The 14929-nt window shown below is 42.5% G+C and overlaps 1 protein-coding gene across 1 annotated transcript in view; it reads right to left on the minus strand.

Moving 5' to 3' along the window:
• The window catches only part of col4a6 (collagen, type IV, alpha 6), a 66060-nt gene that overhangs the window by 18946 nt on the left and 32185 nt on the right, over positions 1–14929 (minus strand). The window contains exons 5-19 of the mRNA XM_023816380.2: positions 7802–7936; positions 7391–7435; positions 7086–7202; positions 6910–6978; positions 6557–6592; positions 6270–6332; positions 6020–6055; positions 5759–5800; positions 2017–2109; positions 1389–1442; positions 838–900; positions 637–681; positions 499–552; positions 283–352; positions 6–116 (exon numbers count right to left, since the gene is read on the minus strand). Of these exons, the coding sequence (XP_023672148.2) occupies positions 6–116; positions 283–352; positions 499–552; positions 637–681; positions 838–900; positions 1389–1442; positions 2017–2109; positions 5759–5800; positions 6020–6055; positions 6270–6332; positions 6557–6592; positions 6910–6978; positions 7086–7202; positions 7391–7435; positions 7802–7936 (1033 nt within the window). The remainder of the gene's footprint in view (positions 1–5; positions 117–282; positions 353–498; positions 553–636; positions 682–837; positions 901–1388; positions 1443–2016; positions 2110–5758; positions 5801–6019; positions 6056–6269; positions 6333–6556; positions 6593–6909; positions 6979–7085; positions 7203–7390; positions 7436–7801; positions 7937–14929) is intronic.

Raw genomic sequence — 14929 nt, forward strand, 5'->3', positions numbered from 1 at the left:
CCTACCTGGAATATAGGATGGGACCCCTGGGGGCCCAGACTGCCCTGGGAAGCCCTCTGGCCCTTGATCTCCAGGTGGCCCAGGTAGCCCATCAGTACCTGGCTCACCAGGGGGGCCTGCAGTAAGTTAGAGGGGCCATGTGCACACGTTGCCAAGCTTTCCACTCATATCATACATTGAATGACTTTCCTAAGGAAACATTCTGAATAGGTTATATTGTATATATTGCATATATAACAAATAATACATTTGTGAAATGACCTATGAGGAAGTAATAGTTACCTTGCACATACTGGCCTGGGCCATCACTGTAAATAGTAGGTCCTGGGGGCCCTGGATCTCCTGGATAGCCCTAAAGACAGAAAAACATTGGTCATCCTCACCAATGACATGCATTTCCTATCCCTACTCATAGCTGAGTAGGCTGGTAGGCCCAATGCCCTGTTTGTTCTGGTTAGCTAACTTTAGATGGATGTGACATTGCCAATCCACAATCACCTTGGGGCCAGGGAATCCAGGCCTGCCTGGGACTCCGAGGCCGCCGACAAAACCCTGCAGAAGCAGAAGCACAGAGGTTAGATGAGACCGAGGAAGGCAAGGGGAAAGCGGCCTTGGAATTCGTTAGGGTGAACCTACTGGTCTGCCAGGAGGCCCATGAGGTCCATTCAGTCCTGGAACGCCCTGCAGGCCGAAACGCCAGTAAGCATCGCACACATTCCTGCTACACCTACACTGCAACTGCACATGCAACCTGAATATCTACAGTGTGTGGCCCATGCCCCCCTTCCTCCCGTAGCACTGCACAGTGCCCTGTGAGGTAAAAAGGCAGTAACATACCCGTCCTCCAGGAAGGCCAATAATCCCCTTCTCGCCCACCTCGCCTGGGGACCCAAAAGTGGCCTGGGGACAACAGCAATTCCTTAGAACCTCATACACCTTCTTGGATGCTTGTACTCAGATTATAGTACTTATACAGGAATACTAAGACAGACAACAAGTTTCAGAATGAATGGTTAACATGTTTAACAATCACTAGTCCTTCTGGTGCTGTGCAGGTAAGTGGGAGGTTTGTTTTCTGCACTGCCGTATGTCTTCATCACTGCAGTGAAATATCTGATGGAATAAGTTACTTCCCCTTATGTTCGAGGTGTCATTCTGTTCTTTATAAAAATAAATTACAAATCCTAAAGGACTGCAGCATTTGTGGCTAGAGTTACCAACGGCTGTGTTATGGTCCTACTTCGAAATGCCAGTCAAAGCTCAGGCACCAGGACCCCATGACTGGCAGAGTTACAGAACCCGTTTAAGCACCAGTAATCTGGACCTAATGCGTCTTGTTAGTAACCGAACACGAAAAGGAGGACTTTCACAAAGGCAGAGGCTCTTACGGAAGGTCCAGGAAACCCTGGCTGGCCTTGAATGCCCTTGAACCCATCATCACCCTGAAAGAGAAAATCAGTGAGGGAAGAGAACACAGTGTGCAACAGTTAATAGTCAGTTATAAATATAATATGAAACTCTTGAAAACACAATTATGTGTGATTTTTTTTAAATAAAAAAAATACATGCAGATTATTTTACCTGTACACCACTGGGACACCTTCATTCCAGTGCACATAACACTTCCAGTTTGCACATAAACCACACACAGACAGGAATTCAATTTAAGCACTCTGTGATTCTACAGAGCTGTGGGTTTTGAAGGATTCCCCACTGAAGAGATAAACCTGTGTTTCTTCATTAGGACAGAATGGATCCTGCTCATGCCTGTCTTCACATTTAACCTTACGAATAACCTCACAAAAAAATTACTATCAAAGCATCAAATCTAATTAATACTTCTACAGTAAAATAATAGGTGTTAATTGAGACTATGAATAAAAGTAGTGATCCTGGAAATGCAGTGACTAAGCAGACAGGGGTACATGCCCGGCCAGTAGGGGGCTCCATCCAGTGACAGCCTGAACAGCTTGTGTGTGACATGTACCCTGGACCTTGGAACAGGCTCTCACAAACCTTAGATCCTTTGTCTCCTTTAGGAAAGCCCATAAACTCCACAACCGTATTGCTGAGTGGGCTGCCAGGGTCCCCAGGTGGGCCCACATCTCCCTGGACGGCAAGCAAAGAAAAAAAAAGATTTTACATGGCACAGTGCAGGAGGCTCTTGGGTGGAGGGGCACTGGGTGTGTTCTCAGGGATAACCGTCAGCTGGGTGGAGGAGGCTGGTCTATGCCAGCAAGAGGTGGCTGACCTGACCTGAACTGCAAGCCCCAAAAGCTGAACAACCCTGTCTACTGTGCCGTGCATGGCCATGTATTATGTATCGCCACCTTGTGGCTGGATCCAACATTACCCCTCAAATCTATACAGGCCACACTGTATCCCACACCAGGAACAGCTGAACTGTATATGTGTGGTTTTTGTATGTATAACTAAGTATAAAATAAATGTAAATACTTCAAGAAAGGTGGAGGCAAAACGGACCATATTCAAAGGCTCCATCAGAGTCTGATAAGTGCTGCCTTTTTTCCCGTATTCCCCCAGTCTGTCACCCCCAATTGCTCCCCCGTCTGTCTGGGAACATGGCTACAGATAAAGATGGAGAAAGAGCAGGACAACAGACTGTCTACTGCAGGAAGCAGGGACAGAGAGGAACAGAACAGGAATATTGCAAAAGTTATACAATAACACCACCCATCTCCAGGTTGCAAGAGACAATAGTCAGGGTGTCATCTTTAATTTTGACATTATAGTTAATTCACTGTATTACTAGCCAGTTCATAAAACAGTGGCATTTCTCTGGGTACTAAGATTCTCCAGGGTTTCTAGGTAGCGATGCAAAAACAACAACCAGCACGCACAACCTACAAGGTCACATCTCAAGTTTGTTGGTTCTGTTTGGGCTAAACAGCACACGAACGCAAGAACGTAAGAATTATTTTTATTAATGATGGTCATTCTTGGGAGGTAGAAAAGAACTACAAATGCCATGCTAAATCCTAACCACTCCCCTGACATCTGAGTTGAAGTCTGAAGATAAAGAAAAGACAATAGACAACAGTAGGTGATTTCAGTGGGAGTCGGAAATCAAAATGGCAGTTCACAGATCAGTTTTCATCATATTCTTTCATTCTTAGGTATAGACCTAACAGTGCACTGCCAAGAACTAAGCAGTTGGCAGTGACAAAAACACAGGACTCCAGTGTGAAAGACATCAGAATCAGAATCTCTATTGCCACAGCATTTTGTGAATGAATGCGACAAATATTGTGTTGGTCAGATATGCGTAAGACAGGGAGTGGATAAGGGTGGGAATGCAGACTCCAAAAGGGCAAAGAAGCAGCACAAAAGGCAATGGTGTGTGGCACAGCATCTCTAGCTCTGATTTAAAGGAACCCAGAGTTTCTCCCGCTAATTTCCACCTACGGCCACGAGTTCTAGTATTTAAACTAATTTTGATGTAGACATTTGACTGAACAGCATCCAGACCTGTTAGAATCTTATATACCTAGATCATGTTCCCCCTTAATTTCCTTTGCGCGAGGCTGAACAGATTCAGCTCAGCTAACCTCTCCTCATAAGACATCCCTCAAAGACCAGGAATCATTCTTGTAGCTCTACGATGAACCTTTTCCAAGGCAGCAATGTCCTTTTTAAGGTATGGTGACCAAACCTGCACACAAAATTCTAGGTGGGGTCTTACCAAGGAATTGTATAGGCTAATCGTAGCATCACCTCCCTTGACTTAAACTCCACACACTTAGAGATGTAACCCAACATCCTATTGGCCTTTTTAATTGCTTCCCCACACTGGCGAGAGTAGGACATGGAAGCATCAACATACACACCGAGGTCTTTCTCATAATCAGCTACCTTTATTTCAATGGAACCCATAAAATATCTGTACTTTATATTTCTGCTCCCTGCATGGATTACCTTACGTTTATCTACGCTAAATTTCATCTGCCAGGTATCAGCCCAGTCACTAATTAAATCAAGATCCCATTGTAGCCTCTGTGCTGCTAGTTTAGTATCTGCTACACCACCCACCTTGGTGTCGTCTGCAAATTTAACCAGTTTACTGTATGTATTGGTATCAATATCATTAATGCAAATTAGGAACAATAGTGTTCCTAAAATTGAACCCTGTGGTACCCCACTATGAACGCAGGCCTACTGTGACTTTGTGCCTCTAATAACTATCCGCTGCTTCCTGTCTGTTAAACAGTTTGAATCCCAGGCAAGAAAGACTGATGTCATCATTGGGCTCCGAAGCAAGGCCCTTAACCCCCAACTCAAGGGACGCTGCACGTCGGCTGACGCTGTTATCCTCAATAGGGTTTGTATTCCTTGATCAACAAATTTCCAGGACTTCAAGTTAAATTTCCAAGAATCAATTCAAAGAAATACCCTTTGTTCAACCCATCCAGGACCTGCACGGAATTACAAGCTTGACATGACTTTATACCTGTTGTGAAAGTGTTTATTTTGGATATTAAACGAGTCCCTTCCAGTAACCACTTGAATGACACTGAAGAATCTCTCTCTTTCTCTCTCTCTCTCTCTGTCTCTCTCTCTCACACACACACACCTTTTTTGTTTAAAGGATGTAATATTTCACTTCAAGATAATATTTTATTTCATTCATTTGTGGCATTTATAATGCATATATTGTGCTTATGTCACATCAGGACAATTATAATGGCATGCATAAATAATTTTTCTTTTAGCACAAACTTTTTCAACTTCATAATAATTTACAGATTGTTGCCCTTTACTATACTTGTTCCAGTTTAGACATATTATTCAGCATATCAGACAAAACAACCTTGTCATTGAATTTTTAAATACATTTTCATTGGTATCAGTGGTTATGATTAATAGCCAAAATAATATCATATGCTAGTAATAACACAACACAAGAGGCATGATAAGCACCGAATAACTGTCCTTGAATAGAAAAGTATTAGCCTGTCCTAGGTATATCTTAGTACTGAAAGACCTTTTTTAACACGTACATTCGTACCGTGTTGCACGATATAAAAACAATTATAATCGATACTTTATTGATCCCCGTGGGGAAATCGTCTGTACGCCTCCCTCAACTTGTTCTTTGTGGAGTAAGCTGTCTGTGGAGGGCAGCCACCCGTAGCGGCGCCCAGGGACCTGGGGGTTAAGGACCTTGTTCCAGTGTTATTTTAATGCCAATATTCAGTAGGAAAGCGACATAGAATAGGAAAAATACAGTGCCTAGAGGGGATACTCATAACCTGCTCTGATGCAGAAAGTATAATCAAGGTACTGATCGAGAGAGATAGGTTTATACGGGGGCAAATGCAGATTTTTTTTTTTTAAAAAGACGTAGTTCTCAAAAATCCCATGACTTTTCCAAAACTTTCTGATATTTTTTTTATTTTCCATAACTCTTCCAGATGTGGAAAATATGATTTCTTAATTTCATGTTTTTTTCAGGATTTTCATGACCATACAAACCCCGCCTCATGTTAGCTTTCCCCACTCTGTGTGTTGCATGGAGAAGAAAAGAGAATTTCCCCACTAGGATGAATGAAGTATCAATATATCAATATTCCATTCTATCATAGGGGTGGGGGTATAAAAAAGAAATAAAACAGTTAGAGTAGGATAACAAAGGTGCAGAGAAAGATGGTGGATGGTGCAGGGACTCAACCCAGTCCACCCAAAGAGGAGATGCTGTTTTACCAGGCCGGGTTGATGCCTGTTTGAGGAAACATCTTACCTTGTCTCCCTTTTCCCCTTTCAGGCCAAGCCCTGGGCTCCCCTGAATAGAACAGAGATCACAGGTCAACTGAGAAGTGGCCAAGGACCAGGCCAGAATTATCTCAGAATTGGCCCACAATTACTCCGGGACCAGCGAAGTCAGCCCAAAACTAGCTCAGAACCTTATTTTGGTGGAAAAAATCGGAAATGTACAGTATACGGGGGCAGCTAAAACTACAACTGCCAACCAGAATTTGGGTTCTCCTTCTGTAGAACTTACTGCTGGGCCTGGCAAACCAGGTGGACCAAGCCGGCCCTGTAGGAGATAAGAATAGGAATAGGAGAGCAAATATGACCAACTTCCAATTCACTTTATAGGCATCAACATTTTATTCCCCTTATAACTTCATCAAGATAGATAATGCAATGCAAATCATGTTCAAAACAATCAGGGTATGTAATGCAAATTCCATGTATAAAGATGAGAGTCAGCACATTTTACAAAAAGAGGAGTCCCTTCTTATACATACAGGAAGGCCGCCAGGACCCCTATGTCCAATCATGCCAGGGAACCCAACCTCACCACGGGGGCCCTGAAAGAAGTAAACACGTGTCATTAATAGGCTAACAAGTCGCATTTCATGCATAGGAACTGCCGTACACACGGCTGCACGCTGGCCTTTTTTACGGATAACTGATTCTCAGTCATTTGAACTATCATCAGTAGACCATTTCTTATAATTGCACAGCTGGTTCCAGCCATACTAGGTTGAACAACAATATTAGGCAAGTCTTTCCATTCAGGTATAACACTTACAATCAGTCCATCCAATCCCGGCAGGCCTGGCTCCCCCTACAAAATACCAGGAAAATAAGAATGCATTGCACTACGGCAGATGTCAACCGTATATTCCAGATCAGAGTTTCACGCTGGTGCCTGAAGGAATGACAGCTGGGTCTGTAATGACAACAAGATGCTGTGGGCGAAGCCGATCCATTTGGCTGGGGAGTTTTGTGGTTTCAGCAAGGTTATGTAAGTTTACTCGTGCCAATTTAGGCACCATCTATACCTGCCAAGTCTTTGCTGACCAGTAATAGGTAGTATGTGAAAGATGTAAGATACGTGCATGGAAGGAGGTATATATCATAAATGTGAAAAGGACATGGTACCTTGAGCCCGACGTTGGGGCGTTCAGAGTACACAGGGTCTCCTTTCTGTCCTTTAGGCCCTTTTGGTCCCTAAAACGGGAAGCAGATGGTAGAAAATGTGACAACACTTATTAGCTAGGTTGTGTCTTGTCACATTGAAGCCAGAATGGGTAACTGACTCTCTCCAACCAACTTACCAGCTGTCCTAGAGGTCCTTCTGGGCCATCTGCCCCACTGAGACCTACATCACCCACAGAGCCGTTGCAGCCGTCACGGCCTGGGGGTCCCCCGCCCCCCTCCAGGCCAGGATGACCCTGCCGTGGCGTAAATGTGTTATCACCACTAGGAGGAGGTCTACATTCATCTTATTTAACTTCCTTCCTGAGCAGAGTCGCAGGTTCCACAGGTATGGGGGGAAAGGAATATATCTATTATGGGTGAAGACGTGAGAAGGGTGAAATTGTGAGAAATATCAAGTGTGAATTCAAGGGGTGACACTCACAGGAACGCCATCTATCCCTGGGAACCCTGGCACACCCATTGGTCCCTGTGAACACATGACCATGGATACAAGTCGGTACACACATGGATGAAAGATACTGCAGGAAATGGATGAACATCTGTAGACATCAGTAGAGAAACAGAAAGCTGATAATACATGTTACCTGTAAAAAACAATGAAATCACAAACTGCATATAAAGCATTTTATATATGCCTCCATCTACCTATCTATTGTTAATATGTTCAGTTAGAAACTTAGTAATCTGGAGGCACACTGACAAAATATCACTTCATTCCTGATTCCCAGTACAATCAGCAGCTTTAATTCAGAGTTACTAATTCACCTGAATGCATGTCTTTGTGAGGAAACAAAGACAAGACCTAAAGATGCTGAGAAATCTGAGAACTTACTTTGTCTCCCTTTGGGCCTGATGGACCTTTAATTCCTGGATGCCCCTTCTCACCTTTTGGCCCCGAGGGGCCCTGGTCTCCCACAGAGCCCTTAGACCCATTTGGCCCGATTGGGCCCAGGGGCCCTGGCTGGCCCTGCATGAAGCAAAAAACAGTTAAATGGAACAGCATAGGATTTTATATACAGTGTTGTACTGCTTGAAGATATACAAATAACATGTCCTGTGCAGACCCTTAACACCTGTGTTTGAGGGCAGCATTTGCTCATTTGTTTTTTTTGTAATGTAAATGTGATTATTCTAAAATTACTCTCTTTTCCAAATTAGTTCCAAACCAGCTGTACCCCCCCCCCCCCCACACACACACAGACACTAAAACCACTTCTTCATCACTTCCTGTCACCTTATTACTGAGGGAGGAAGCAGCAGTTCCTGTGTAGATGTGCACAGGCAACACTATTAATGAGTAATAATGAGGACAAATCGGTTTGATTTTTACATAGAGCTGGTTCTGCTGATGGCTGGTCAAGTCCTCAAGATACTCAACCACCTATGATCTTTTCCAGAGCACTGTGCTGACTGCTGGCTTGTGTCGACATTCATAACGGAGCTGCATGGGACTTCCTCTCCACATGGGGGCCATCGGACCTTCATTGACTAGTTTTGGCTGGTGCAGCTGAGGTGGATGCTGGGTATTGTGATGTATGCATGACCCAGGTCCCACTGGAACCAAACTGCATTATCTAAAAATTTAAACAGAGTCATGGGACACTTATATATAAGATAGGATAAGATAAGATAAACCTTTATTAATCCCACAGTTGGGAAGTTTGTGTTGTTACAGCAGCCAAAAGGACAATACAGAAGGACTAAATGCAGTATAACTATACAATATATAATTTCATAACTTTCATAATAAGTTCAAAAGTTAAAGTTTTACTTGTGAAAATATAATAATGATATAAATATCTATAAATCCAGAATAAATCACTAGTTATGTATGAAACATTTGGACTAGCTAAAACGTGTTTAGTTCCCTGATAAGATCAGTTAACCAGAAAAAAATGCTTGTTTAAGACTGGATGCCAATGAAAAAAATCTTCCCCAAAAATGCTTTTCACGTTACATATTTGCTCCCCACAAAACAATAGCCAGAAGATACCTGTACTGTGTTCATGATAACTGGAAAATAGACCTGTCTTTATCCATTCCTAATATCACCTTAATATGACAGGCGAGCCAAACACAGACAGTCATCAGCACCATGCCGCAGCTCGCAAAAACATGACCAAACATCTGGAAAATGTCCAAGCGAGATCAACAAATACGAACCTATATGATATCTGGGCTAGCTGTTCAAGGACACTCATTTCCCCTGAAATCTGACGTAATCGGAAACGTAAACGCAGTTAGATACCCACTGAAGTTTCCAGCTTCCTCCCAGTCTAATTACTGGATTACCTACCAAGAACAGAATGTGCACCCCAACACATACCACCGTAAGATAGTACAGGTCATTCAGATATACAATCCAGAGCACACCAAAATGTTAGCGATGAGAGAAAAACAATCATTATTTTCACAAAAACACCTGGACCTGGCACATAGTATTGTTGAGAATTTGGGAGATACACATCCCACTTACTATAATCAGAATTTAACATTACCCTGGCTAGCTGCTAAGCAGGATCACATCTCATTGTAAAGGCATGATTAGAGCAGTGGTAATGTTTTTTACCGTGCCAGCTCAGTCATGAACCTATATCAAGTATAGGTGTGAATTAATGCTATGATCAAGCGCACAGTGCACTCTGCAATTTAAGCCAATCAATGCCTATCACACACATCTGATTGGATGTGCCAGTGACAAGCATCTGTGGCTTGGCTTCTTGGATTGGCTGAGTATTCACTAGTTTTGCGCTAAGCAGTTGCAAATCGAAGAACCGCTTACATAGCTTAATTCTAGGATTGTGGCTGGGAAATCTGATCGTGGATCAGCATAGGAGCTTGCTGGTTTTAAAATGCTTACATTTCCAACTCCGCCTCATGACCCTTTCAGAATGTGCCGCGACCCAAATTTGGATCACAACCCACAGGTTGGGAATCGCTGGCTTAGAGGACTTTGCCCTAATTTTCTAGTAAATAGATCAAGTGATTTTTTTTTTTAGATTCCCTCTGGAAAATACTTCTGCAACAAAAATGTATTCATTTACTGACAACAGATATCCAGTTAATTCACCCAAAAGTTGATTGACTTCAGCGCTCAGCCAGAGGGCATTTCAGCCCACTACATGGTGCATTTCATCCTGAGCAATAAAATGGTGATGTCTCATGAACAAGAACACAGAGTATTATAAACTATAATGACCAAGAGCAGCATACAACTTATGGGGTTAAATCACAGGAGGACCGTACAAAACCACACTTATGTTAAAAGCATAATTGAAAGTTAAAAATATAGTCTTGGTCATTTGCATTGGGCATTTGCTAAGAAAAGCTATGAATACAGGTTATTTCCATGAGACTCAAAAGAATATAGACCTCCAATGGAACAATCAGCTGTAATAAAATCAATGGACCATTTTCCTGAACACATCACTAATTATTCCTGATTATATGAATCAGTCACCTGTGGTGAGTGTGGTTCATTGTGACTATAGAGATTAACCACCATAGACACAAAAACGTCACAATTCTCACTGACTGATACAGTGATTCACCCTGCAGCCCCAGCCATCCCAAGCCAAAAACAAGCATACTTCCATTTAATAACCGCTGATATTTTCATATTTTTATGTCTGGTGGAAAAAGCCAGATTAATCAGTAGCAGACTGCATTGCTTATACAGCAAATCCCCTCCCTGACAAAGGGCACAAAAGAGACTATTCCGCTTTTTTAAACCAACTGACCCTATAAGAACGGTTACCCAGAATGCATCTCACTTCCTGTTGGCATGGCCAAGAGAATCCATGAGCTAACAGATTCCCCAGCTCAGCCCGTCTTAGTTCATTAGGCCCTGGGATTTAGAGGAACCCATTGTTCAAAGGTAGTGTAGCTCTGGGGATGGTTTTACCTGTCACACCGCATGACCAGTCTGCACTGTGATGGGAACACACAGGGGAACATTCAGATGGGTGGATATGGATGAATAGTTGATTCAGACTTGATAGCTTAATTCCCCCAGCCCCCGACTACTGCAAACCCTGTCGAAAAATCACAGACAAGCAGGGAGGAAAAGACGGAAAGCTAAACAAACTATGTCACTCTCAGCCTGTGATGGCTCAGACATTTTGTCCATCATTGAACTAGTCGTGGAACGAAGGTGGGCAACACTTACAGTATGTAACGGGGCGGCACTGGATGTTGTTGCTTAAAACCTGTATCGTTGCTGCTACCTCCAGCTGACAAAATGAATAAAGGCAATGGATGCACTAAGACTTTCGGGTCTAATTCTATGTAAGCCACAGTAGCATCTGCTAATGAGTAATGATTTAAAATCATTAAGAAATGTGCATGGTACTAACTGGGGGCTACCATAACAAATATACCCAGGAAGGGGAGAGACAGGGAGATCCAACAAAAAAAGAGCTTAACCTTCAGGGAATTATCAGGCCCAAACTTCTCCCTTAACTTGTAATATATCTTCCGGTCAACTTCCAAATGCAACAAATCTTTTGGAATGAAATTCAACATAATGCCCGAAAAGGATTCCATTTCAGAATGGCATGAAGTGTCGTAACAAAATACTTCAGAGCACATCTACCCTTGCACAGTTTGGAAACATTGCTTCAGTCATACTAATTACAATCCGTCATCATAAGCAGTTTGTCATTCATCAATCTTCAGTCATCAGTCTTGCATTCAGGCACAAAGGCCATGTGGAACAACCTCAGCAGACCATGTATCTGTACTCGTATACCATGGTTGATGTCAAACCCTTCCTGATGGAACTCTACCACAAAGGATCCATCACTGCAGTGTCCCTGTCCAAGTGGGCAGATAACATTATTCTAAAAGTAGCATAGATATTGCAACAGAACGGTGCCATGGAAATGGTGATACAGCTGAATGAGATCCACAACTGCAATGGGAAACTAGACTCCTTAAACCCTCTTATAATCCAGAATGACAAGTATCTATGGCTAATAAAAATGTCTAATTAAGACTGAATGTTTGACAAACTTTACTGAAAGAAGATAATACTCTAAATGGCTGTCGTTCCAGAATTATCTGGCAGTTAATGACTTGACCTATTCTCTGTTAATTCATCGTAAACATTTTGCCGATACTATCTTCCATTATTTCAGTACTTGAGAAGTCCCACGCTCCTTCTCTCAGCCTTCCATGTTCCAGATGGTGTGTGGGTTAGTCCAGCTGTGGTTAGGTGATGCAAGGGGTTTCAGGTTGTTTGGTGGGCTGGCAAGCAGACTGACTAAGCATGGCTCTCCACTCTGCACCACCACCCACCCCCCCCCCCCCCCGTCACCAAAAATCAACACCGTTTCAGCAAGATTTTCACTTACTTAAATTAAGATGGACCAACTGGCAGACTCCTTGGCTTACCAAGCAAACAATCACATCATCCCAAAATGTTCTAGATCATACTTCCAACAAGACCCATGCGGTGACACATCTGCACTGCTGTCCATTTATACAGCTGGAACATTTTACATAAACAATCCGGTTTAACTGCCTCTTTTTTTTTTTAATCAATGCTAAAACAGCAGAGGCCCTTCCTGGACTTGAATCTGCACCACCTGCTGGCACTGTAGCATAAAGTTAAAAATTTTAGCCTAATTTGATAATACGAAACATGTACACTGCATGCCATTGTGAACACTGGCAATTACCCTATTTCTTATCTTATAATACTTCATATGCTGAAGTGATCAAGGTCCTAGGTGACCTACTAGAGGGCTCAGACGATGAAGGTAATAGGGACCTGAAGCTGTATCTGCTGGACCATTCACATGGTTTCTCATTACTCTGCTCAACACTCATCCAATCAGATCAAATGAGTGCCCTGAGATAAAGATTCAAATGCATGCCACTATTTACAGATTAAGACCATACACTTATAACCATACACTTATAACCATACAGTTATAACTCAATGAATGTGAAGTCTAACTGGCTGTGACATTATGACCTAATCTGGGCGGAATCAAATCTCAGAGTCCTGGAAAGAGAACACAGAACAGAACTCAAGATCTCTCCCGGAGTTCCAGTGGAGCGTGTGATATACGCTCATTTATATTGACAGGGGGCAGCATTGCGTTCAAATGTACGGTTCAGATTGCTCTGTTAGTCGCCACATGCAGTCCCCTGAAGATAAAAGGGAAAAGAATGACAAAAAGAATGAGAAAAAAACAGGGAAAGGATGTTATTCATCTCCTGATATTGTCCATACCTTCATGGGCCCAGTGACAAGCAAAATAAGCTGCTCTTAATGAATCCCCTTCTCAAAAAGTTGGCCCACTAGACTAAAGGTTACACTTGTTATAAAAAGCAAGGGTTGCAGACCAAAGTTTTTGTGAGCCTAGCAGCTACACCTGTGCGTCAGACAACACAGCTGAATGAGAAACAGCACCGAGATAGACCAAAGCTGTTGCAGTTTCCCACAGTGTCCCTGATGCATGGAATGAAAACACACAAAGAAGGAACAAAACAGAAAGACAAACAGGCAGTTTCAGGGAACCAAAGTTCTTTGAGAAGATTGGATGCTTTCCCTTTCTCTGAACCCACTGACCTGAACTGAATTGATTCTACATTTCAGTACTCAGCAAAATTAATACACAACCTTTCAGTCAAAACAAAACAATAAACGAGTTAAAAGTAGCATAGATATTGCAGCAGAAAGGTGCCATGGAAATGGTGATATAGCTGAATGAGTCCCACAACTGCAATGGGAAACTAGACTCCTTAAACCTTCTTATAATCCAGAATGACAAGTATCTATAGCTAATAAAAATGTCTAATTAAGACTGAATGTTTGACAAACTATACTGAAAGAAAATAATACTCTAAATGGCTGTCGTTCCAGAATTATCTGAATGACTTGACCTATTCTTTCTTAATTCATCGTAAACATTTCGCTGATACTATCTTCCATTATTTCAGTACTTGAAAAGTTGAACCTAATATTCCTAGTGAACATTTTTAGGATGAGGTGGATTTATCCATAGTGTCCAGATGTAACCACATTGTATATCTGAACTATTTTCATAGAGAAATCTGAATGAATATGTTCCTTACAGAATTGGAAGAGATCTATCCATCCATCGATTTTCTGAAACCACTTATCCTATTCAGGGTCACGGGGGGTCCAGAGCCTATTCCCGAGGCTACCGGCACGCAAGGCAGGGAACAACCCAGGATGGAGCACAAACCCATCGCTGGGCACTCACACACCCTTCACTAACACAGGCAATTTGGTAACTATCTCGCAGGATTTCAGCATGTTTTTGGACTGCGGGGGGACACTGGAGTCCCCAGAGGAAACCCCATAACGACACAGGAAGAACATGCAGACTCTACACAACAACTTAAATGCACTATTTGGGTTAGCCCATTATAATCAAACAAATATAAATATTTTGTTAACGTCAAACAGCTGGATCAGGGGCCTGTCACAAAGATTATTGGCTTAGCAAGATAACTCGCAGGATTTAAGACAGTCTGGACTAAATATAGTGAATGAAGGTAATGTCCATTTAAACTGGAGTACTGTTAATCCGACAAGTTATCTAGCTAACCAACAACCCTTGCTTTGTGACACAGGCCCCTGGAAATGCTGAAGGGGTAATGTTAGTGCAAGGAGGAGCCCTGTCTGGTCACAAATGGGAATTTGGAGGGGAAAAAAAGCAAATATCGGCCAGTCCCACTTTAAAATAGTCCCAGAGAAGGCGTCAAGTGAAAACGACAACTGCAAAGGCAGCACTTGAACATTACTCAGTGGGGACAAGGACAAAGAATGTTCTCATACATAAAGGTGGCAATGAGGATACAGTATGTAAATAGGTAACAAACATCTTCTTCAAAGCTGTCATAGCAAGCAGAAATACACAACAATACTGAGTTTACCGCGAGGATGTGCAAGGCTTGACGTAGGTGTGAGATGTTCTCCTGA

Source organism: Paramormyrops kingsleyae, chromosome 10, assembly GCF_048594095.1.
Source record: "Paramormyrops kingsleyae isolate MSU_618 chromosome 10, PKINGS_0.4, whole genome shotgun sequence".
NCBI lineage: Eukaryota > Metazoa > Chordata > Actinopteri > Osteoglossiformes > Mormyridae > Paramormyrops > Paramormyrops kingsleyae.